We start from the raw sequence: 23,585 nt of genomic DNA, 5'->3' as shown, positions 1-23,585 counted from the left end.
ACAGACCAAGACCTCTGAAGATCTTTATTTACAGAAGGAGATGGGAAGCATAAAGAGTGTGAGTTGTTTAAAGCACCATGCCCGTTCTGGTCGTGCACCGGGGAGGTCCCCATCAACTCATTCACACTAACGAAGCCTGAACACCACAGGATTAGCGAGCAGTTGCTTTCTTGGACTAACTCACCTTCTCGGCAATGTTTTTTGTTTTCTTTTTTACACAAGCTAAGGGAAACAGCTAACAAGCTTGCTCCTCGTCCTTTCTTCCAACATACATCTTGGAAAACAGGTTGGGAAGGCAAAAAACCATCCAACTGTAGTGTTTTTCTGTTCATGTTGGGCAGGAGGGGCGACAGGCGGCAGTTCTAAGGTCTCTCTGTGTCACGGCTTTCACAGTTGGGAGTTTATGCTCGCCCCAAACGGGATCAGCAGGGGAGGAAGAGAAGAAAGTCACAGACATGTGCTAAGAGTACACCTGCAGCTCTCCCAGCGCGAGTTGAAAAGCATTCTTCGACTTCGACGTCAGGGACGAAACAAACACGTCAGGAATGCCGCACGGCCGAGTGAAGGAGACACTTCAGGTGCACCACAGGGCAAAAGGCCTGCGAAGGGGCTTTTTATCTCTCTGCACCCACTGAACGGCATCTTAAATACCGCATGGCGTTTACAGTGGCTCTCCCATCCTCAAGTTCACCGGCCCCGGCACGGGAAGGCTTTGAGGCAGCCCCCGGCGTTCGGTGCAGCCCCCGGGAGCACGTTTACGAGCGATACACCTGGCTCTGCAATGGGAGGCCGGGCAGAGTTAAAGCCACTTGGCAGAGCAAGAGAGTTTTCCCTCGAAGAGTCCAGCTGTTATTAAAAAGAGGCAATCGGGCGATGACTAAACATGATTTGAATTGCACATTAGCCCCAGATTTAAAAAAAAAAAATCCGTTCTATTCAAACCCAACAAGCGCAAAAACAGCAACACGCCACGGCAGCGTTAACCCTTCCCCTGCAAGCAGCACTGCAAATCCACACGCCTCTGCAAGGCGGCGGGACACGCCGAGCCCACCACGCTAACCTCACCGGCCAGCTGAGAAATGCCCTGTAATGTCGAAGCACTGCTGCTTTTCAAGCTAAATAAAGTCCCCGTAAAAAGGGATGAAATCACGACAAGTTTGTAGCAAAAGAAAACTCTTGGATGCAAACGTGCCCGTTGCAAGTGCTGTGGTGGACAGCAAAGACGATCCCCGGAGTCGTGCAGGTTTATTCTCCCAGGGATCCCAGGGTACACAGCTTAATTCTGACCCAGAGGCGAGTTTATCTCCAGGCTCTGTACGCGCACCCAAGGGCCAGGGAAGCCAGGCGGACGCTCACCACTCCTAACCCCAAAGGTAAAAGATTTTTTCAGTCCTAAGCAAAGGTTTTTCTCTGCCAAATAACTGTCTGGAGCTGAGGGCATGCCTGGACCCTGCACGTCCCCCACCAACCCTTCACCCAGGCAATGCCAGGGGACCATCCACGTTTGAACTTCTAGGCTGGACGCTTGGTTTCTCAGCCTCCTACCCCCCAGACCATCCTCCTCCTCCTCCTGGGCAGCAGCGGCAGGGATGAGCGCAACAGCGGAAAGGCAAAATCCTGCAGAGGAAGGACCTGGTGTAGAGGGTCACTCAATTAGATTTTGGACAGGGAACCAAACTCAGAAATTAGCTGCCCTATGCCAGCAATCAGGAATTGCTCTACAGAAAGAGCCGACGTCCAGGAGCATCCCACGCTGCCTCCAGCCAGCACGGCACCACAGAAAAAACCAAACAAGAGATGGTGGAGGAGCAGAATAAGAGAGGAAAGACGCAGGCTGACAGCCTTCACCCGCACGCAGCCTGGCGCCTCCAGAGTCAGGAGCTATGTGGACGCTCATCGCTTCCACACGTACACAGTCTTCAGACCTCTTTCAAGCAGAAAAGATGAAAGGCCATGGGAAAAGCACTCAGAAAGCACCTCATGTTTGATCTTTTATGGTCACTTCATTTGGTTTCTCCAGTATCACTAAAAGCTTGAGATTCTAGCGGAGCTTGAAGGGAAATCTAGCAAGAGAGCTGCTCCTCTGCAAATATTTGACTGTAAACCCCAATAATTGTTAAATCTGTGCATTTGTTTCTTTGTATGAACAACCCCTCTCTCTTGCTTTTATGCCTTTTAAATAACAAGAATAGCCAAAGCCCAGGAAAAGGTGCATTAGCCACTAAATTGCCTGTGCAATGAAGCTGTTCCATCCCAAACATTATAAGCCCAGGTTTTTAAATGAGCTGCTTTGGGCCCTGCGGGATGAGCCTGGCTGCCGAACAGTCCAACCTACAAAAGCACATTACACATCCGCAGTTAAAACATCAGAAAACCAAAATCTGCATGTTTTGACAAAGTCGGGCCTGGGAGACACCCAGCCAGGCGCCAGCAGTGTCTCTGCAGGGCACCCGCTCGCAGGCACTTTGGTAGAAAAGCTGTTTGAGACGGTCCTGGATCTACACTCAAGGGTCTCCGAGTGCAGCACCCCTCAAACCCTGCACCCGTTGGTGCCCTGAAGGATCTTCCAGAATGTGCAGAGCTGGGAAAAATCAGCTCTGCTATCCCATAACCCAGTCGGAGAGGGTTTCCTGAGAAAGCGAGGCTTTCCATCGCTAATTTAGCAAGACCAGGAAAGCTTTTCAGGGCCTAAGACCGTGGATCACTCGCCTTTACAGAGATTTTTCTAACGTTCCTACAAAACCGTCAGCACCGTGGGCACGGCCGTGAAGAGGAAGCTCAGAGTCCCCAGAAGCCACAGCCACAAACCAGACTCGGTGCAACATCACCGCAGAGCCCAGTGCTCTGCAGTAAAACCGTTGAGTCTTCCAGGAACAGAAAGAGCCGCTTAAGTTACCTTAATTAAAAGGATTAAATGGAAATGAGGGGATCCTCGACAGAACTGCGCAAGGTTTAATTCACCAGCAGACGTGCCTCGCAGTCCCCCTCCGTGTGCGTGCAGCACACGCACCCCTCCGTGTGTTTCATGGGGGGGGCGGCTTTGGGGCTGCTTTTACTTTTGTCCTCCACGGTGAACGGTGAAGAGGGGTTAAGGGGAAACCTGACTTTGTTTCTCCGGTTGAGACTCGAATGGGCTCTGGAAGGCCGGGAGCGGAGAGCCGGGTCTGCCATTCTTCCCCAGCCGCTCCTCCAAATTCCTGCAGCCAAATGGTTCAAGAGCCCCTGAATGGGACATAATGACATCATTGATTGAATCATAATAGAGGGGGAAAGGGGGGGTGGGGAAAAGATGTATTTGTGTTACAGACAAAAGCGAAGTTCTGTTTCACAGCGGGGACCAATGAAGAACCAGATGACTGGGCAGAGGGAGGTCAGAGAGTCCCCCCAGCACCGTCCCCCCCGGGAGCGAGCCCTTCGCCACTCCCCGAAGGTTTGTCCAGGACGCGGAGCCCTTTCAGGCGGCGCCAGGATCAATGCGCGAGCAGGAGTCCCCCTGACCCCGCGCAGCGCTCTCGTCATTTGTTTTTAAAATGACATCGCGGGTGTGTGTACGGGCTGGGGCGGAGAAGGAAGCGCTTCCAAAGGAATAATGGTAAACACCAAACTGCTTCGGGAGCTGGAGCTGGCAGGAGCGACAGCGCAGCACCGAGCCACGCAGTCACTTCTCGTTTGTTTGTTTCACAACTGCTTTTTTCCTTCACAATAGGACCACGGTGAAGACGTAACCGCAGTTTTGGGACCGGGTTATCTGAGCCAGGAGGGTGCTGCACCGGCAGACGTCCTGCAGCCCAGTGGAAAACCCTCCGGCCCTTTCGGAGGGCAGCTGGACACCAATTGACATTTCTATTGGAAACAGAGCGGTGGATTTCTTCAACTGCTGTTTTCTCATCCTGCCTAGGCAAAGGCTAGAGAAAACATCACACAATACCCAGTAAGCACTTGAAAGATAACGAAAGCCACAGTCTTATCGGGCATAAGATGTTCTCATGTGCCTGACCACGAGAGTTTCCCGTGCAGAGAAGGGCAATGACACAACGTACGGATCCCGCCACCAAGCCTGGAGACTGCTCCGCACGGAGCCAAGGGCAGGCTCTGGGAACCTTCCACCATCCCAGGGTGTGCACAGAGCTCTGCACAGCACCTCCCTCCAGCCCGAAACCTTCCCAACCAGGACATTCACCTCCCAAATTCCCATGGCACTAAAACCATGCTCACTTAAGCACTGACCGTAGCAAAGAGCAGCTCCACCTCTGCCTGATGTGGAGCTAATTCACGGGGAAGTGGGAAGTAAGCCCTGGCAAAGCCCCTGGTAAAATGCAAAGTCAGACGGTCTGGAATTGAAAATTCAGTAAAGTCCTGGCAGGTAAGGAACAAAATCCAGAGCAGCATGCAAGAGGGACAGGAGGGGTTCAGGAATGGCTCTACGGAGATGGGGAAGAGCCCGGTTGTGGTGACGCCCGCTCATGGATGCGGCAGCCTGAAAGCCTGCAGCGTGATGGGAGAAAACACGACCAAGAAACACGCAGGGCAGCTCTGCAACCCCAGCACTTGCCACGGCACCCCGCTTGCTGCCATCGCACAAGACCCACACTGCTGCCGGGCCGTCCGAGAAGGGGAGGAAGCCAGTGGCGGGATTTACAAGAGTGTGGGTAGCCGAGGCAGCAGGAGAAAGGGAAATTGTTTTGGATATGCTGGAGAGGAAATGCCAGAGGGGAGGAAATAGCAGCAGCTGAGAGCACAGGTGACCGAGGGTCACAGCACAGGGACGCTTTGGGACGCTGGCTCTCCGGCTTTCTGGCCCTTGGGCATGGCGACTTACCCGCTGCGAGGCTGAACTTGAACCCTTCTGGCACAACGGAGTTTTAGGGGAGCAGCAGGAAAGCACTGGCATCGCCACCAAGGCAGCAGAACGGGCTTCCCGGGAGCGCTACGTCCGCGTTCCTCTGTGGTTACGTGCCTGCAGGCACACCGTCAACCCGAAACCGTGAAATTATGCTCCCACCTGAGAAGCGTAACCTGTAGTTTGCTACAACGCACCTAAGGCTCCGCACACCTCCTGCGGCACGACTGAACTTTGCATCTCATTAACTTCACTACTTCCATTAGCGCGACTCATTCACAGGAGCAGAGGGGAAAACATTTAGAGCAGCAAGAAGCATTATGCCGCTAAAACAGCGGAGAGGCTGCGGAGGCAGGAAACTTGAATGTATTTCAAGCTTTTACGATCTGCCTAGTCCAGAAAGGGCGACAACCCCTGGAAAGGCGTCTCGACCCAACACTCGTGTTGCAAATTCATCTTTAACCAAGCAGCACAGTCAGGCTTGCAGCAGCCTGCAATACGTGACCATTGAACAGTGCAGAGGCTGGGTTTCCCCCCACTACTTCCCCCCCCCCTTTCCCCTCCTGCATACCAGTCTACAGTTATTTGCAAGAGAAGAGGCTCGTTAGATAAAACTTGTTATTTGCCTTCTAGGAAACACAAGACTTTAATTTCCTTGCACAATCTCATCATCCGCAGGATGACCAGGGATTGGGACTGGAAACCACAAATCCATCCCTCTTCCCAGAGGAGACTGTTGCATTGGCCAGAGCGCATTGGGCCAGCGAGGACCGCAGCCACAGCCCTCACGGGGAAACCATTGCTTTGTCTTAAATGAAAAAACACAAAAAGGAAAAAAATTGAGGTCTGTTAAACCTTTACGTATGTCTTGTAACCTCAGGTCTAATTTTCCCCAGGGTGGCAGCCCTGTGAAGATCCGGGCTCATCGTCCAGCACACCAGCAAGCCGTGCGCTGGCACGGGGGCTCTGCCGAGCCTTCCCTTCCCACGCCTGCGTCTCCAAGAGCGGCTGTGGCCCAGGTCAGTGCCGGGGCTGGACTGTAGCATGCCACGCAGCCCGCGCTCGACACCATCCGACAGCCTTTGTCCGGGGGCGTGCTGGTCCTGAGCTTCGCCACATCCAGGATGAGGACGGGGAGGGCTCTCCGGGCGCAGGAGTGGTAAAAACGAGACTACAACCCCCCCCGTTACAAAGGGTGAACGTAAACATCTCGCCCGCCCTGCCCTCCACCCAGGGATGCTGCCTGCGCCAGCGATTCGGTCGACACAAACCCCTTCCCCAAGCGACCCGGGAGGGGGCAGGGGCGGCGGAGGCCTCGCTTACAGCACCCTTGTGTTAAAACGTCCGTGACTGCCAGCACTATTCTTCACCTTGTCACTTCCCATTATCTTAAACCAACAGGCCAGCATTCAGCGGCTCAACTTGGAAAATAGTGACGTCACTTTGTAAGGGTTGGGGGAAGGAGAGGCAGCGAGGGGACGGGCAGCACGCACCGACAGTTACTGCGGCACGCAGAGCTGACCATGGACCTGCGCAGGGCTCCTGTCCAGGAGCCAGAAAAAAAAAAGGTTTTCTGAGGATTAGTGCCCTTACAGGGGCCAGCTGGAAACTCTCCAGCATTTACCTGCAAAAGCATTAAGGCTGCAGTGCCTCAAAACTGCTCTTTATCTCCTCGAGACTGAGGTTTACCTTTTGATACGGATGCTGTTACCCATCTGCAGTCGGCAGCAGCTAAGGCAAAAAAAAAAAGGCACGAAACACCTCAGCCTTTGAGTCCTCCGCTGCTGAGCCTTCCGCAAGTGCTCCCACAGTCAGCGGGACTCTCAGAATCACATCTCGCCAGCTTCAACACTCCTCTCTATCTGCATTAGTTTGTATCTGGATCTTCCATCCTCGTTTCCGCACGCCCATGCAGTTCTAGCTGCACTCTTCTATCTGACCTAGTTTCTGCTTTCTGCGGGACTACTGAAAAGTTTCTCTAACAAGTAAAAACATGAGGGGTGTTTGAGAGGGCTTTGCTTTCATTTTACTCTTTCAACCAGGACTATTTTTTAATCTTCTCCCTCTAAATTCAGCTGCCTTAGTTACCACTAGTCCAACTCAGAGGGAGATGGAAAATCCTTTAAAAATTACCTAAAGCAGCTTTTTAAAATACCTAAAAATATTAAGATCTAAAAGCACAATGTCATGGGAATTTCAGGGCACAGGGAAAGAAGCCTGGGACTGCTGACTGAAGCCCTCTCATTCACCATGTGGTCTGTCACGACATACCAACTTCTCTGCATCTGGCACGCTACCCTGCCCATTCCCCGCATCATCGTGATGCTGCCCCAAGGGAGAAAAACTTCTTTTACGTGGCTGATTTAAGAAACGCCGAGTGCTCCATAAATGCAGAGCTCGCACAGCGGTCCCGAAGAGGAAGGACGTGGGGACAACATGCAGATGAAGCAATCAACTTCTCGGGAAATACTACCCTGCTACGAATTTACAGCATGGTGAAGACACTTTCCTGGCCCATCTTTTATCTATCTTCTAATCAGAATGCACTACAGAAGGTAAAAGCAAAGGTGAGAGAGAAAGAGGAATTAAGATGAAGCACAAAAAGAGGAGGGGTTGCGTTATAACCCGGAGGACACTGCTCTCTTCCCCTCTGCCATGCACAGACTGGGTAGAAAGCAGATGGGACAGGAAGACGTAAAGCTGATGACAGCCAGAAAAAGTGAAGTTTGGAGGAGAAAAAAAAAAAGGTGATATTCAGGGACACGTGCCCTTTCAAATAATGCAGGAGCCATCCCTTCAAAGTGACAGCAAAAGGTATTTCTTGACAACAAACCCGCCACTTAAGCCAATCACGCCTCTGAAAAACGCAGGCATATGCCACCACGCGTGACACGTCCATCCCTAGCGCTCGCTAGAAGCAACCCTCGTCCACGAATCCTTCTTCCTTTCCTCTGCCAACATCAGCACGTCCTCCCCCCCCCACCCTTTGCTTCCTTGGTGGTTAATAGCTTCTCATCCGGGGCTGGCGGGGGGTGTTTGGAAAGACTGCAGGCAGAAAAATTATCCAGGAAAAGGATTCCTCCTCAGCACGTTATTATAAGCCTGCTGGAAGCCAAACAATTAAGTCAATTGTTTTCCCTCTCTCATTTAGCTATTTTGTATACACACAGACTTTCTGCTGGTCCACTGACCCCTGCTCTCCTCCACCACCACACCAACGTCACGCAGTCAGCCCGCCAGCTGATCTCAGGCGAGCACAGTTCTTATCTGCTCCACGTAAAACACATTCTCATTAACCGGAATTAAACCAGCGTTAATCTAGAATCATGACTGATGGCCGTATTAAAACATTAACTCTTCCTAGCCAGGAGAGTCAGTACCTTTGATCAAGGGGATGCTTTGGCATCCTGCGCTGCCACCCCTGCTCAGGATCCGACCCGGGACGCCTGCAGGGCTCTCGACATGTCTTACAGCTACAGTGCTCCAGCTGTAAAATGGAAGACTTGCAGCCAGGCAAAGAAAAAGGAAGTTATTCAAGGTGACACAGGGCTTGAGAGTCACTCTCCCTTGCTACAGACAGGTCACTTCACCTCTCGACAGGCACAGAAACATCCCCCTGCCCCGAGAAGTCACCAAGTCGGTGATGGGACAAGTCCCCCCTGTGATGAGGGACAGGGATGGGAACGCTAGGCACGCGTACAGCCCCTTCGGGGCAGGTCTGCAGCAAAAAAAATCCTTTGTTTCGCCCCCAGCTCAGAGAAATCCAATGGGGAGAAGAGAGCTCCAAGTGGGGACTCACAACTCTGAGAGGAGTCGCTTCACCTCTCTGCTCCCAACCTCTGAACGGCCGAGGGTTAATCAGCTAATTGTTCGTCAGGCAGTTAGAGACCTCCGCGTTAAAGAGGAGATATAAAAGCCAATTATTTTAGTCATCTGTTCGGATCAGGAAGGGTATTTGATAATGTAACAGAAAGGTGGCAAACAGAGCTTTTATGTCGTCCCAAGGGCTCTTGCTGTCCATTTGGTGCCAGCACTTTCTCAGCAGGAGACTTACAAGGCTATTTTATACATAAAGAGCAAACCACCCCCTTGGAGAAACGCTTCTGAATCACAGCCACGACGCAGGCAGCTCCCTCTGCAGCACCAAACCCTGCATATAAAACACGCAGCTAAACATCCTCCCCTGGGGAGCAGAGAGTTTGAGTGGTACAGGGAGCAGCTGCTATAGAGAGGGAACATTTACAAGTGTGGGGGGTTAAGTACAACTAACAGGAGTCAAGGGATGGAAGCTTTAGGTCAGCGAGCGGGTGCTTTAACAGGAGGCCTCAGAGGGGAGAGTCAGTGCTACAGGGAGATAAACGCTTGCTTGATTTATTTTAAAAATTAATTTGATGGCCCCGTGCTGCCTTGAGACAAATGAGCACCTGCCTCTTCTGCTCCAGCACGGCCAACCTTTCTGTTCGCCCGCTCTCCTCCCAGCGCCAGCGTCTCGCTTTCCCTTTAGGCAGAGAGGAAGAGGATTTTAAACTTGAAAGATTCCTACCCCAGAGGGCTAACGGAGGGGGAAGGGGGGTTCAAAGCTACAGATGAGTTCACAGCCACTAACATTTGCAGCTCTGCATTTGCTCCCTGCTCACAGCAGGTCTGAAATCCCCCTTAGCTACGATTCTCCCCCCCCACATCCCCACCCCTCCCCAAACCAATTTGAATAGGAAATGAAGTGTGGCTCCGTGGAGACAATGGTTTATTGTAAAGTTTTTGCTGCAACGCACGGTATAAAAACCTGCCAAGACACATGTAAACATTCGCAACTGCCAGGCTCCTCCGTAATGAAAAGCTATAAAGAACACCCAGGTGGGAAGCACAATACTACCAGCTAATTAAAGTAACCAATAATATTCCTCCCAGGAATGCAAGAGTGTGTTCCGCTCAGTGGGAGAAGCCACTTCTAAGCCCATGAACTCGGCTTCCTGGTGGAGCAAACAAAAAAGAGACACGGCGCGGCGAGGCGAGCCCTGCCGCTGGACACCGCTCGGCAGAGCGTGCGGCCGGAGCTCGCAGGGGACACAAAGCCCAGCGCCGAGCAAGCTGGAGGCTAGAACCAGCCCCGCCATGACTCCTGACCTTGGGCAAGTCGTTTTCCCCACCGGGAGGTCTCCATCGGTACACCGGGGAGCCGTTCCTTAGTATACAGCGAGCTGCATTTGCTGGTGAACGGCTCAGGGAGATCAGACCTTGCACTTCGGTGGGTTTTTGCCACGTACAAGGAGTGCAGCGCAGCCCGGGAAGCCTGCTCTTTCCAGAAACCCCGGCTTTATTAAGCTGCGACCACACGGTCCTGCCCAGGGAAGGCCACGGCCATAAACGTTGACAAGGCATATATTCCTCCTGAAAAATGGGAGCTCCTAGTGACAGGGTTAATGATGTTTGAGCAGCCTCTCACCCTGAGCTCCACATATCCCAGCTTTAATGCACTGGCCTCCTTCCCCCACCCCCAAAGGGACAGGAGAGGGAAGCGGGGGGAACAGCGACCTCCAATGCCAGATATTTTCTACATCACTGAACTCCCAGGGCCAGTGGAATAAAGCAGAACACTCGTACGTGGAGAAACAGGCAGCAAAAAAGGTCAAATCCATCCCCCCGAGGAGGAGAGGGGCTTATTTCACAGCGATGGAGAGAAGACGAACCTCCCCTGGCTCTTACCCTTTTCCACCTCAAGAGGAGAGGTCTCCATGCCAACATTACCCAGCTGTTAGAGCCGGACGATTCTTTTTCACTCACCGCTATTTCTGAACAGTGCTGCAGCACGAGGTTTGCTACAGCCCAGAAGAGAAAAAGGCTATTTTTGTTTGGGAAGTGCACAGGATGTCGTATTTATCTCCGAGTATATATTTATCCTTTCCTCTGTTTTCCCCAAACATGCTAAATTCATCTTCTCTCCCGTTGGCTCCGGAACACATTTCGGCAAGGGATTACGGCACCGCTAAGCACATTTACCTCCGAGCACGCCCTGTCGGCCCCCCAGCAAAGCCCATCCTTCCAGCTCCAGCCCTGCCCCACCAACGGAGCCCCGCAGCCAGCTCCAGCAGTCGCTCGGTTTGAGGACTGGGAGAGGGGCTACGCTGAGAAGCTCACATGCATTTTTCCCCTGGAAAAATAAATAGCTTTAAGACCAAATCCATCCCCCTACAAAGCTCATCTCATTTGTACTTCAAAGAGTTATTTCCTACCAGGGAGCTCTGGATGCCTTCTCTGAAGAGCTCATTACCTTGGTCTCTACCCTGGCTCCTACCCCAATCAGAAACGTGCGCTTACGCAGCGCGAATCAAATGCCTGAAAACAAACCAATTACGCAGCCGGCTAAATGGTGTGTCTCTTCCCATGTTAAAATCCAGATGAACAATCTTAAAATTCAACACCTCTATTTGGCAGCTGTAACTCTCTCAAAACCATAGCGAGTCGCACACACAAAAACAAACAGAGGGAAAGAAGAACGAAACGGTGTTGACAAGACTCCCCTGGGGCCCACGCCGCTGCACTAATAACAAGATGTGAAGCCTCAAGCAGCACGAAGGCTTTGAATGGTCACGGCACGCTACGAGCCAGAGCACCGGGCTAATCTGGAGGTGCAAAGAGTGTCCTGGAGGCCAAGGCGCCTTACCTTCTTGGAGAGCGAGGAGACATTCAACCCAAATCTTTGAGCCCTTTCCTTTAATTTATCCATGTTTACCTACAAAGACACAGGAAACAATTTATATTCTTTTTTAAAAATAATCACCAGCACTCAAGTTGCAGGGATAGAGATAAGGAAAAGCCTCCCAGAACAGATCTGTGCATGGGGAAAGTTCCCCTGGGCACTGTGCTGCACCAACATCCAGCAGCAACCGCTCCTGCCAGCGCCACAGGACGGAACCAGTGTCCCAAACGAAGCAGCCCCAAACTGCCAGTTGGCCCCTTCGCTTCCTCAAGCCAACCAAAGGATAAACACCCCAGGCGCTGTTCCCCCTCCTGAAGGAGCTGTGACCGAGCCAGCTCTACCTGGTTCCTCTCCTGGACCCGTCTGGTCCACACAAACAGAAAATAAATAACCTCTTAAGCAAACTTGCCACTACTCCTAGAAGTGACCACTGCTACCTGGCTGCCACAGGTTTAAGCAGCTGTTGCTGCACTCTCACCCTTCCGAAACTATCGTGTCGCATCTAAGCGGGTCCCCGGACCAAGCAGCTTCCCAACACATCGCTGTTAACGGCACTTATCCCAAGGAACACAGATTTTCAGGGCCGAGCCTTCCGCGGCACATAGTTCTGCAGAGGAAACCCTGGTGCTGTTCTGCCTCGCGAGAAATTTTTCGCCTCTGGCGCCAGAGGAACCTAGAACCTTCCCTGGCGACGGATCTCGTCATCCTCAATCGAGCATGCAAATACTGAGCCAGCTGCCCAGCGCGACAGAGCTCTCAGCCCCGCATGCTGTGGTGCCTCCGACATAGACCTGAAGTCAGAGGGGGAAAGCAGCACTGGCCATTGAAAGCAGAGTCATTTACTACAGGTCATTCGCTATTTCAATTCCTGAAGCATAATTCAAACAGTTCAAAACAAGCACAGAATGAAAGTCAGGCGTATTAAAAAAACCCAACCCAAAACCCAAACGTCCATCTTTGTTCCTTTCAGCATTCCTTTCTGAAACCAGCTCATCTGAGTAAAGCAGCGGAAGAGGCGGCCACAGGGATGTGAACCCATCGGGTTCAGCGCCGGCACGACACCCAGGCAGGCTGGCGTTAACTCTCACCCCACATACGTCAGTCCTGGACCGTTTTCATAGTTTATCTCTGCAGACAGGAACTTTTTTTCCTTTTTTTTTTTAAATTTTACAAATGATGTGTTACAGGCCTGACCAGCACTAACTCAAGAACAAGAACCATTTCTTACCGTGGGTTTGCTGTCTGCGGAGAGGCCTGAAACGAGAAGGCAAGAAAAAGAAAACCCAGTTAGAGAACAAACATCAGGAGCAGCATCTTTTTTAAAAGGAGGCGCGGTAAAGCCACAGCATCCATCCCACCAGACTAGCGAAGAACTGCTGTCCTGTTTTTCCCGGTTTCTATCTCTGCTCGCTACAGAACGAGCCTCCCAATTTCTTTTTCACCTTCAAATCAGCTTCTCCACCCGCAACACCACTGCCGTCCCACCTCGCTAAGGCAGCTTTGGCAACTGAACCTGGTGTTCTAGGAAGCCAAAGGAGGGCTGGCACACTGTGCGAGGACACAACAGGAAAATCTGGTTAGTGCCTTCCAGTTGTGCCTGGAAGAGATGCTGGGAAAAGCGGCTGAACTACCAATGAACACCACATGGCCTTTTCTTCCTGATTCTACAATTCCCACTCGGAGCTCCTGGGCACGGTCAGGAAAAGGGACAGAAGTGAAAACAAAGGCAGCCCCACTGGCAATTCCCCCCCCTCCCCGCCCCAGGAGTAATTAAATATTTGCAGTAAGGTCACGCTGTGGATTGGTTCTGCTTCACCTCCTCACCTTTAGTCGAAACTGTGGCCAAACCAAACCTGCCAAAGGTAAACAGAGCTTAGTCAGAGCCGGGCAAAGAGAAGGTCAGCTGGTACCCGACTCATCAAGTCTTAGGTGTGCAAACTTTTCCTTCAAATATTTTTCATGAGTGTACTTGAGTAAAACTGGTTTGGGGCCACGATTACCTGGAAGACGCTGTTATTGGCCAATGTAATTACTGCGGCAGCTCCTGCCCTTAGTCCACGTACAACGATTCCCCACTTCCTTCATAAAACAAACCTCAAAGGGCAGAAAGCTAGTTGGATCTCTGGCAGTTCACTGTCTTTCCCTTTCACTGCCCTGTCTTTCCAGAATAACTGTGAGAACTGCCAGAAACGTCACCAGTATTTTAGCCCAAGCAATCTGTAAAGCATTCATCAAGCAGCCCCACAATCAGACACAGCCCAAATTCGATGGGGGGGGGGGGCGTTTCCTGCCTCACGAGGGAGCACCCTCTCCCTGCAGGTTTCACACCTGCAAACCCTTCATTCAGGCTGGGGGCAACCTCCACCTCAATTTCCCAGACTTCTCCCCAGCGTTGTCGTCCCACCAGCATAGCACAAAGCCACGTTCACCTCACACCGACGCGACACCGCTACTGGCAGACCTGTCCGGAGAGCTCTTCTCCCAAGCAAGGAGTGGGGAAGGCTCCAAGCACAGACTCACCGAGCTGCCCGCGCTGCCTTCTTGCTCTCCAGGCTCACGGGCACGTTGAAGCGTTCAGCCCTCTTTTGCATGCGCTGGAGGAGAAAAGAGAAAGGAACTGACTGAGAAAGAGGGAAGATTTGAAGGGTACAGAAAGGACGTTCTGCAGATGGAGAGAGGCGAGCAAACTCAACACGTTGTGGGCTTACGCCCTGCCAGACCAGCAGCGGAAAGGGAGCGATGCTGCAGTCACCTTCCGCTGGCTCGTGCCATCCAAGAAGCCACCCTGCAGCCTCCAGGCCGTACGCTTGGCCAAAAGGTGCTCTCGTGATTCTGATCAACACAGGCCTAACAAAAAACCTCACAAAAAAAAGGCATACCATTACTCTGCTGCTCCGGGAGCGTTCCTAGGAAAGGAGATGTGCCAGAAGAGAACGGGACTGGGGAGCTGACAGAGACAGGCGACTATTTTAAGATGCTACAAGGCTGTAACTGTGCTGGAGGCCGGCATGCCAGCACGCAGGCTGGAGCGCTGCTCACCTCGCCCAGGGAAGCCCTTGTGCCAGAGGGAAAGGATCCGCGCTCCTGGCAGGGACTACAAAGGGAGCGGCACTGACTTCCCTGCCGGAGGCAGGAAACAAGCAGTAGGCGCAACGGAGAGAAGCAAACAAGATTTCCTTTTCTTCCTCCCCAAGCAAAAGGCCAAAGAAATATGCTAGAAAAGGGGATGGGGGGTGTGCATGTGTTTGTTTTCAGGGAACTTATTTATTTGGCACAAGTCTTTTCACAAGAGACCGACACTATTCATGCAGTTGGCTCAGCCCCGCAAGCAGAGTTTGCCATTAGCAGCACAATTCAAGACGAAATTCAGCTACGTAGGAAGGACTCGGCCTGGTGCCCTTGCTGCAGGCAAGGCTCACCCGGCTCGGAGCACGCTGCCCTGGGCACAGAAAAGCTTGGAAACATAGGAAGTGCAAGAATTTGCACCTACGAGTATTAAATCCCCTTAAAAGCTTAAGGGAAATATTTAACATTTTATTATTACACAAGGGCTCAAAAATGTGTTTGGTGTTTTAAAGGTTAGAGAAACAGATATCATTTTAATGGAAACATTTACTTTAGCCAAAGGCACAGTGAGGAGCGTAATAAACATGTGCCTCAAAACACAAATGTTTAGAAAAGGCGCATTAGGAACGCCACTCCTAACGGCATCAGTGCTGAGGAACTTTTACTCAGCCAAGTAGAAACAATAAAGACAGAAAAACGTATCGCTTGGGTCAGAGCCCATTTCCTTACTCTCTTCTGACACTTGGAGGAATAGCCAAAAGAAACACCTGAAGAGGCAGCTTCTGAGAAGACTCTTGACTGCTGACGAGCCGTGCTGGACCAGAGCAAAGGCTCCACCACCCCAGAACCCGTCCCAAGGGGCTCGTCCAGTCGGGCGGTGGTCTGTCTCCCATTCGCCCTCCCAGACTCCAGTAACCCACGGCAAACGACTGATGGAATTTCAGGCTGCGCTCACATTTGCGGTCCTTTATCCCCAGGAATTTGTCTCCTCACTTTTTGAGCTAAACTGTATTTCTAGCATCTGTAACAGCCTACATTAACAGCCTTCAGCGTTCAATTATGCATTGCATGGCAAAATAATTCCCTTTTATCTTCAAGAACCATCTATGACATAATTTTGCCGAGACCCATCTGATTCACACTGAAACAAAAAATTAAAGTGGATTTCCTGCAAACAGGTTCGGCAGAATCTGGAGAAAAACAAAGGACAAGACTAGAACTTCAGCAATTTTGCTTAACGAGCTCTTTAACCAGCTATGGCCAAGGGCAGCCCCACATTGCAGGGGACATTGCTCCTTCCGCCGTACTTTCAGCTCACATCAGGTCCTGTGTTTCTCCTCATTACTCCTTCACTGAGGTCATAATCCTCCGCTTGCGCCATCACCCCGGTTGCTGTGGAAATGATCGCGTCCCAAACAGAAGATTAAAACTCTAAAGTCGTGGTGAACAGCAGGGAGACAAGAATCATGTTTTCATAGTGATTTCTTTCTTATGGAACACGAGCAAAAAAATAAGGGGGAGGATTAGAGAACCACAATCAGATTCCTGAAACTCAAAGTTTCGCAAAGTTTTCCCAGAGGAATCGGCAGCTTCTAAGCGTGTTTGTTTTCAATAAGCCCAGCAAACGTAAGTGACAAAGTTAGAGAAGATAAAGATGAGATGCTCTGTTAGCTCGTATCAGTTCCTCCCCAACTGATTACTCCCCAAAGCGTATCCCTCAACAAAGCTTTGTAGTTTTACATGTCTGAAGCAATCGGGCTCGCAGCAAGCCCCAAGGGACAGGGATGTGCCACAGCCTGGTGAACTCCACAGCAGAACTTTTCATGTTCGCAATAGCAGGAAATAGAAATTTCTACACCCAGAGTCGTAACAGAGGCGGTTCAAGTCTATCGACCTTTATCGTCCAGAGCAGAGGATGCTACGGGGCAAAGTCCATCTTTGTCTATGATGGAATTACACCCCAGGAACGACTCAGCTTGTCGTTGCTAAGTTGGAAATACTGAGGTAGGGTCAATGGCGGTTGGTGGCAGAAAGCAACAGCAGCGAGCAAGGAAAGAGGCGTTAACGGACAACTGAGAGAAACATTCCTAAGATCTAGCGTCAAAATGAAACGTGCTAGGGGGTCACCGCCCTGCCAGGCCGCTCCACAGCCAGCAACCGGTCATTAATATGAAATCAAGGAAAAATAAAGCAGGTTTGCGACGGAAACCCTGACGCCTCGGCAACAGACAAAAGAGACTTTTGAATGAAGTGAATAAGGACACCAACACCTCAGAGGATGAAGTAGCAGAAGGAACCTTACCTCCATCTGCGATATTTCTGACGTTATTTTCACTACCTTCTTTTCCGTAATCCTAGAGGTGTTTGGAAAGAGAGAAATCAGTCAGCACAGCTCCCGCCAGTGGCACAGGCACGGCCCCAGTCAGGGTTCTGCTCCCGGCACCCGTCTCTGCCAACACCACCTTAACCAAGGGCCTGGTTTTAAAACCAGAGCAGCCACAATCCAGCATCCCCCTCGCGAGGACAAGTTTAGAGCCAGGTATCAATGCTAAAGTAGGAAGCCTGTGAAACTTTTAATCCAAGTCTAAGGGTGTATTAGGGGAAGGAAACACACAACCCAGTGAAGGCGCAGCCGTGGGCTCTCCCGTGAGTCTAACTCATGCCTGGAGCACTCCCAAATTCCTCTGGCAACAACAGGAAGCAAGTGGGAAAAGACACAAGAACCAGCCACGACACTCTCACCCAATCTCTTGGAGGCTTGGAGGAACAATTAAAGCCATTTAAGGCAAGAGAAAGGCGCTGCAATTTTAGCAGGGTGCTGCAGATGCACCTCAAAATACCGAGTGGATATTACAGCAAGAGGCTGCAGACCTACGTGCCCAAGAATAACCCTCTGCCCATCTTAAAGCTCTTAACAGTAACATTCAGCTCTTGTTAGAGGCCCAAAGCCTCGACTGCAAGCCCCGAAGAGCTTTATTCCTTTATGGCCCCTCAAATACAAAGGATTGTTCTGTTCTAGTTCATGGGGCAGCCACAGGCAACTTTCCTCAGGTCAGCACCAGCACCCCGAGCCCAGGCTCCATTTCAAACACACACTTCCTGAACAATGCGCAGCTGACAACAGCGGGACCAGTAAAAAGGCTGAATGAAAATAAAATGGAGTGGGCGTGCTCCAAAGTTTATGCTCCAAAAACAGAGCTCAGGCTCGAGGGGGAAAACAAAAGAGGAAGAGACAAAGTTCGGAAGTTCCCAGGCTAAATGAAATAGCACCCTCCTCCTCCAAACAACTCCCATAAAACAGTGGGTCACAGCCAGCCTCATTAAGGTCTCCCATTTAGAAAAACGCACTGCTTTTGTTCCAGATTCCTGGACAGGTTTCTCATTTTATGCCCTGAAAGGTAGTAATGGTTTAATGGCACTTTCACAGGAAGCAATTCTGCCTGGGACTCAGCGCTCGCTGCAGTTCCCGGCGCAGCTCAGCGGGCACAGGACGCCCCCTCCTGCCCACAGGCCACAAGCCCGGGGCTGGCTTCGGGCTCACCAAGCCGATAGCCACCAGCCCTCGCACCCCACGGCTTCGCTTCGCTCTACTCAAAAAGGATAGTTACACATCAGGCGATTTTACAGGAGGCTCTTCTACTTTGACAGGCGGCTCTACTGGCTTCTGCTCTTCTTCCTGCAAGTTAAAGAGCAGAGAGGAGGTCAGACAATTAATAGTGAGCAAGAGAGACACCACAGTGGGGACGCTGTCAAGTCTTTGGGGTTCTCACTGGTTTAAAAGGCACATGCCGGTAATTCAGCCTGCACACATCCAAAGATTTCTGGTTCATGCCTTTAACTCGGCCCGCTAAGGCAAGGTTTGCGGCAAGCAGCAGTATTGCGTGCTCGCAGCCTCAGTCTGGCCGGGTTTGGACACTAGCTGTTACGGGCACAGCCTCCTGTTTTCTTTTTCCAAAGTCTAATCCCTTAGCACAAGGTCTGGGCTTCACAAGGCTTAGGAAATAACTTGAGACGTTCTCCAGCCCGCAACCAGAGCCAGCGAAGAACACCAGAACTACACAGCGCTCACGCTTGACACCCAGTGTCAATCCGATGAGACCCATCTCGCTTCTCACCAAACGCTTTTTGTGAAACCGAGGAGAAATCTTCCGTATCCCTCCTACCCCTTGCAGGGCAGGCGCTTGCTGAGCAGCAAAGAGCCCAACAATTGGAAAAATCATTTTCCACTGGTGTTTTAAGCACAAAGGGCTTTCCCAGGTTGGATCTCCTCGCCTCCCTCAGAACACATCCTTTCCTAAAAACACACTGCACTCCAACCGCATTTGCTGCTCAGCTCAGGACAAAAACCGTGTGGCGACGTGGTGCAAATCCTGCTGAACGCTGACGGAACAACCCTGCTCTGAACCAGCAGCCGCACACCGAGATTACACGCTCTGCCAGACCGCACCCCCCGCCACGTTCTGCAGGCTAACAGAGCAACACCGAGCCTTTGGCATAAAAAATAGCAGGTTTAGACCCTACAAGGAATGACAATGGTGCTTTAAAACAGACACGGCCCCGGGTATCGCCTCGTTCCTTGTGCGCAGAGCCACAGTGCAAACTGGAAGCCCCCGCTCAGGCACAACACCTGATTTAAAAAGATTTACCTCTATTTCTTCTCCTAGCACGTCTTCTTCATTTGCTTCTTCTTCAGCTGGAGGACAAAACAACAGAGCAATTGCAGTAACAAATTACTTCAGCAATATCTCTGCCTTCTCAGATAAAGTCTACGATGAGAGTTTTACGGGGGAAAGCGGGAAGCCAAGGCAGTTACAGCAAAGCACTCAGACCAGGGCTCTTCTCCGTCACCCACGAGCTCCACACAAACAAAGATGGAAGCCCAGGGGATCTCTCACCACCGTAACCCCAGAGCAATCCCTGGCAACAGCCGCTGCTCGTGAGGACTCTGGGAAGGAGCCCATGAACGACCGGCCCCAGCACCCACCGTGCTCCTCCAGGTACGCCTGGAGCCTGTTGATCAGATCCTGCTTGTTGCCTTTCGCTTCCAGGCCACGGGCCAGACATTCCTGCTTCAGTTCAGCCAACTACACAACAGAAGAAGCTTCCAATTAGTGCGTGCGGTTCACTCACGCGTGCAGAAGCACGCCAAGAAACAAGCAAATTAAAAAAAAATATTAACAAAGCACATAAATAAGCCAAGACAATTTGGCTTTTTAAGAGCCACGAAGGCTGCCTCCCCCCGTTAAACGCCAGCGGTACTCCTGGCCTCCCAGTTCCACCCCAGATGACCAGGTTACCTCCCCAGACCCGGAGGGTCCCTCTCCAGCGCCAGGCGCAGGCCAGGCCAGCCGCCACGCAGCCGCGACCACCCCGCGACCGAGGCCCCGCAGCAAGCGGTGGGCGGCTGCCGTGCCCCAGGGGGGCGGGCGCATCCCCAGGCGTCCCGGGCGGGCAGCGGCGAGGCCGCGGCTCCCAGGTGAGGTTGAGGAGGGACGAGGTACGAGGGGTGCCCGCCACAGGCCCCACGCGAGGCGGGGGACCCTCCCGGGACACCCCCGACCCGGGGCGGCCAGCGGAGCTCTCCCATGTGCGTGCGCGGCCCAACCCGCCCAGCGGGGCCGCGGAGAAGCCGGGACCGTGGGGGAGCGCAGCCTCGAGGGGTTCTGAGGGGCTCCGAGCCGCAGGGACGCGCCGGCCGCCCCCGCAGGCCGCGGCTCCAGGCACCGGCAGGCGCTGCCCCCCCCTCCCCGGGCCGGAGCCGGCAGGAGCCCGGGGCCCCCAGCTGCCCAGGCCGAGACAGGCCGCGACCCCCCGCCGCAGGAGCCCGAAGCCGCAGCGGCCTGACCGGTACCTTCAGCTTATGGAGCTCCACAGTCTCCGCCGCCATCTTGTCGCCCCCGCAGACCGCTGTTAGACCCGCCCCCTCCGACAGCCCACAGCCCAATCAGCGGCGCGTTTCCTGAACCGGCGATTTCAAACCACTTCCCAACACCGCCTCTCACGAGTGGCCAGTCCTCCCCAGCGCCTTCCGCTCACTATTGGCCAGTCAGCGCGCGAGGGGCGGGGCGTTCCTGAGCGACGGGCAAAACGACCAATAGAAGCGGGGAAACGCCGCGGAGCGGCCAATGGAGAGAATGGGCCGGGTGCGCGGACTTCCTGGAGACGAGCCCGGGAGCTGGCGGGGTCCTGGCAACGGCCGCGGAGCTGCCGGGTGGGCCCGGGGGTGTGAGGGGCCCGGAGGAGCGAGGGGCCCGGGGGGCGGCCGGTGTCCGGGGGTGCGAGGGGCCCGGGAGAGAGGGCCGGGGGTGGGCCAGGGGTGCGAGGCCACGGCGGCAGGGCCGGGCCCCGGGGAGGGCAATATTCCCCCGGAGGGAAGGGATCTGCGGTCGTTTCCCGGCCCCACGCGTGCCTTAGGGCTCTCGGGGCGGGGGGGAGACGCGGGCGTTTCGCCTCCCTGCCCGGTGGGGAAGCAGCACGGGGCGAGCGGCGGGGAGAGGGGAGCCCCGTTACGGGTGGCTCTTCCTTTGTTCCCGGTGTTTGTGTGACCGGAGGTGGGTGAGGGCCGGGAGCTCCTTTCTTTCCTCCTGGCCTTTGCCGCCCTGTCCTCACGGCTGAGGCGCAGTCACTAATTAGGGAGCCGGTGTCAGAGGGGTGTTGAGGGTAAGCGTGTGGGACCGTGGATCTGGGGCTACGCCAAGAGCCCTGACTGGGCTGGGGATTGCAGAGATTGGGGGAAAAACCTCTCCGAGGAGAGCTCTGGAAGGCTCCGTTTGTCTGCTCCAGGATGAACGTCGGCGTGGCGCACAGCGAGGTGAACCCCAACACGCGGGTGATGAACAGCCGGGGGATCTGGCTGGCGTATGTGATCTCCGTGGGAGTCCTCCACCTTGTTCTCCTCAGCATCCCGTTCTTCAGCATTCCTGTGGTCTGGACGCTCACCAACGTCATCCACAACCTGGTTAGTCAAAGCTCAGCCCGCTTTTCTCCCAGGGCGGCAGAACTCGCAGGCTGGCGTTTGCCGGGTACGGTTCTGTGTCCCCAGGCTACAAGGAAGCCCCTCGATTCCTGCGGGACACTGAGGGAACAGCCGGGGGGGTCAGCACCGCAGGGGAGCCGTGGCTGATGAAAGGTCATTAGCTCAGGAAACAGCACAAAGCACGTTTCTGTCCCAGAAGTGGACTGTTCCGGGCTTGCTTTACATCTTCTCCCCCCTTGAAACCCGCAGGTCATGTACCTGCTGCTGCACACGGTGAAGGGGACCCCGTTCGAGACCCCGGACCAGGGCAAGGATCGCCTCCTCACGCACTGGGAGCAGATAGACTACGGGACGCAGTGCACCTCGTCGCGCAAGTTCCTCAGCATCTCCCCAGTAGTGCTGTGAGTGCTGCTGAGCGAGGCAGGAAGGCACAGGGGGGAGCTCAGGAGGGCACGGTGGGACCGCCGGGCTTATGTCAGCACAGATCGCACCCGGTGGGTGCTGTTTGGCACGGGAAGCACCAGGGAGGCACCCGAAATCCCCCTGGTGTGGGTGGAGGGGAGGGTGGGAGCAGCGCAGGGCTCACCCTGGGGTCTCCCTCGCTCCCCCAGGTACCTCCTCACCAGCTTTTACACCAAATACGACCCCGCACACTTCGTCATCAACACGGCCTCCCTGCTCAGCGTCCTCCTGCCCAAGCTACCCCAGTTCCACGGCGTGCGGATCTTCGGTGTCAACAAGTACTGAGGCCCACCGTGCCCACTGCCGCGGCGCCAGGGGACGGAGAGGGGACACCGGAGCAGCACGAGGCGCCGGCTGGAGAGCAGGGGTGAGGCGTGAGGAGGGCTGGGTGCGGGGCAGGGACCGCTCCAGCTTTTAGCCAGGGTTTTAGCAAGGTTCCTCCATCTCGGAGCAGCTCCTCGCTCGGGCTTTATCCCTTCGGTGAAGGGAGAAGCGCAGCCGAGTGGTACAGAGCGAGCAGTTGTGTCACACGCACACATTTCCTTCGAGCTAAACCTCCACGTAACCCTGCAGAAAGCACCTACGAGGGGAGAACTGCTGACAGGAGGGAAGAGTCGCCCACCAACACCTCCCTCGTATTTTACAGACTTCCACCACAATAAAGAGCAACCGGAGCAGCGTCCTCGCACGGGGACCAGCCCTGGCTCGCGCCTCCCGCCCACCCCTCCCCGCACAGACCAGGCAGACTTCTTCAAACTGTACTTTTAATTTAACAAAAAGCATTAAGAAAGAGGTGTGCTATCATTTAAAACCCAGCCGCTCTGCTGGGGGAATTCAAAAAGGTTCTGCCTGGCACACGGCTCGGAGGGCCGGGAAACGCAAAGCACTCGGTGAGACGCCGGATGCTCACACATGTCTCGGCAAAAAAAAAAACCGCTCGTGATACAACTCGGCGGCCCATAACCAGCCCCTGCCTTCACTTTGTTTTTAAAAAAATAATAATGTGCTCTTCATCCCTGGCACTACGGGAGGGGGATGAGGGTCCCTCACGCAGAGTTGAGGCAGGAAAAGCAGAACCGGCACGGCCAGAGGCTGGGCGGGGGAGCGGGGGTCCCGGCTGGGCAGCGCTGCGAGGAGGAGGAGCGCAGCTAACGGACGCGCTATATTAATAGAAAGGGGATGCACGTAGTAATAAATAGATCTGTACGAGCAAAAAGGAACAAGCGGCTTTAAAAAAAATATGCAAAGCGTGCTGGCAGAGGCTGTGGGGCTTGGCAAGCCCCTCCGGTGCCCCGGCAGCTTTGGCCCCACAGACGAAGGAGCGGCAGCGGCTCACGGGGGGGGTCGCGCCGCGCGGAGGGGACCCCGTGACGTCGTCACCGCGCACAGCTCCCTTCCCTCCGAGGCGGCTCCAGCAGCCGCGTCCCTGCGATGTTTACAATAACCCTGAAAGAAATTCGGCGGCCCGTCTGTACGTCCGTCCGTCCCCCGCCCGGCCCTGCCGGCTGCCCCGCTGGGCTCTTTGGTACGGCTGCTCCCACACG

The 23,585-nt window shown here is 53.7% G+C and overlaps 2 protein-coding genes across 9 annotated transcripts in view; one reads left to right on the top strand and one right to left on the bottom strand.

Moving 5' to 3' along the window:
• SARNP (SAP domain containing ribonucleoprotein) overlaps nt 1-20,530 on the bottom strand; it is a 43,658-nt gene extending 23,128 nt beyond the window's left edge. For 2 of the 6 annotated variants that reach the window (XM_054807172.1, XM_054807173.1), the window contains exons 1-9: nt 20,455-20,530; nt 19,588-19,687; nt 19,250-19,296; nt 18,212-18,279; nt 16,906-16,957; nt 14,058-14,131; nt 13,362-13,390; nt 12,766-12,791; nt 11,502-11,570 (exon numbers count right to left, since the gene is read on the bottom strand). In XM_054807172.1, the coding sequence (XP_054663147.1) occupies nt 11,502-11,570; nt 12,766-12,791; nt 13,362-13,390; nt 14,058-14,131; nt 16,906-16,957; nt 18,212-18,279; nt 19,250-19,296; nt 19,588-19,687; nt 20,455-20,490 (501 nt within the window). In that variant the 5' untranslated portion in view covers nt 20,491-20,530. The remainder of the gene's footprint in view (nt 1-11,501; nt 11,571-12,765; nt 12,792-13,361; nt 13,391-14,057; nt 14,132-16,905; nt 16,958-18,211; nt 18,280-19,249; nt 19,297-19,587; nt 19,688-20,454) is intronic. The other 4 variants (XM_054807174.1, XM_054807175.1, XM_054807171.1 and 1 more) reach the window with 2 other exon arrangements.
• Nucleotides 20,531-20,693: 163 nt separating this feature from the next.
• ORMDL2 (ORMDL sphingolipid biosynthesis regulator 2) lies at nt 20,694-23,548 on the top strand. Of its 3 annotated transcripts, none has more exons than XR_008574430.1 (5): nt 20,694-20,814; nt 21,387-21,561; nt 21,829-21,980; nt 22,191-22,408; nt 22,688-23,548. XR_008574430.1 is itself a non-coding variant. In XM_054807198.1 (4 exons), exons 1-4 carry the CDS (start codon nt 20,729-20,731, stop codon nt 22,324-22,326), a joined length of 549 nt encoding a protein of 182 aa, XP_054663173.1. In that variant the 5' UTR covers nt 20,694-20,728; the 3' UTR covers nt 22,327-23,548. The 3 variants fall into 3 exon arrangements, 1 of the variants encoding a protein (XP_054663173.1); XR_008574429.1 differs by having other exon boundaries at nt 22,615-23,548; XM_054807198.1 differs by having other exon boundaries at nt 22,191-23,548.
• The last annotated feature ends 37 nt before the right edge of the window (nt 23,549-23,585 follow it).

Source organism: Grus americana, chromosome 31, assembly GCF_028858705.1.
Source record: "Grus americana isolate bGruAme1 chromosome 31, bGruAme1.mat, whole genome shotgun sequence".
In the NCBI taxonomy this organism is placed as follows: Eukaryota; Metazoa; Chordata; class Aves; order Gruiformes; family Gruidae; genus Grus; species Grus americana.
The sequence above is the reverse complement of the archived record's forward strand: the minus strand, read 5'-3'. Positions and strand labels throughout refer to the sequence as shown.

What these genes read in the sequence shown, in the direction of transcription:
- ORMDL2 (XM_054807198.1), top strand. Translation starts at nt 20,729, where the DNA reads ATGGAGAGAATGGGCCGGGTGCGCGGACTTCCTGGAGACGAGCCCGGG. An exon ending in AACGGCCGCGGAGCTGCCGG is followed by an intron (nt 20,815 to 21,386) that starts GTGGGCCCGGGG and finishes TGTCTGCTCCAG; the next exon opens with GATGAACGTCGGCGTGGCGC. An exon ending in AGCATCTCCCCAGTAGTGCT is followed by an intron (nt 21,981 to 22,190) that starts GTGAGTGCTGCT and finishes TCGCTCCCCCAG; the next exon opens with GTACCTCCTCACCAGCTTTT.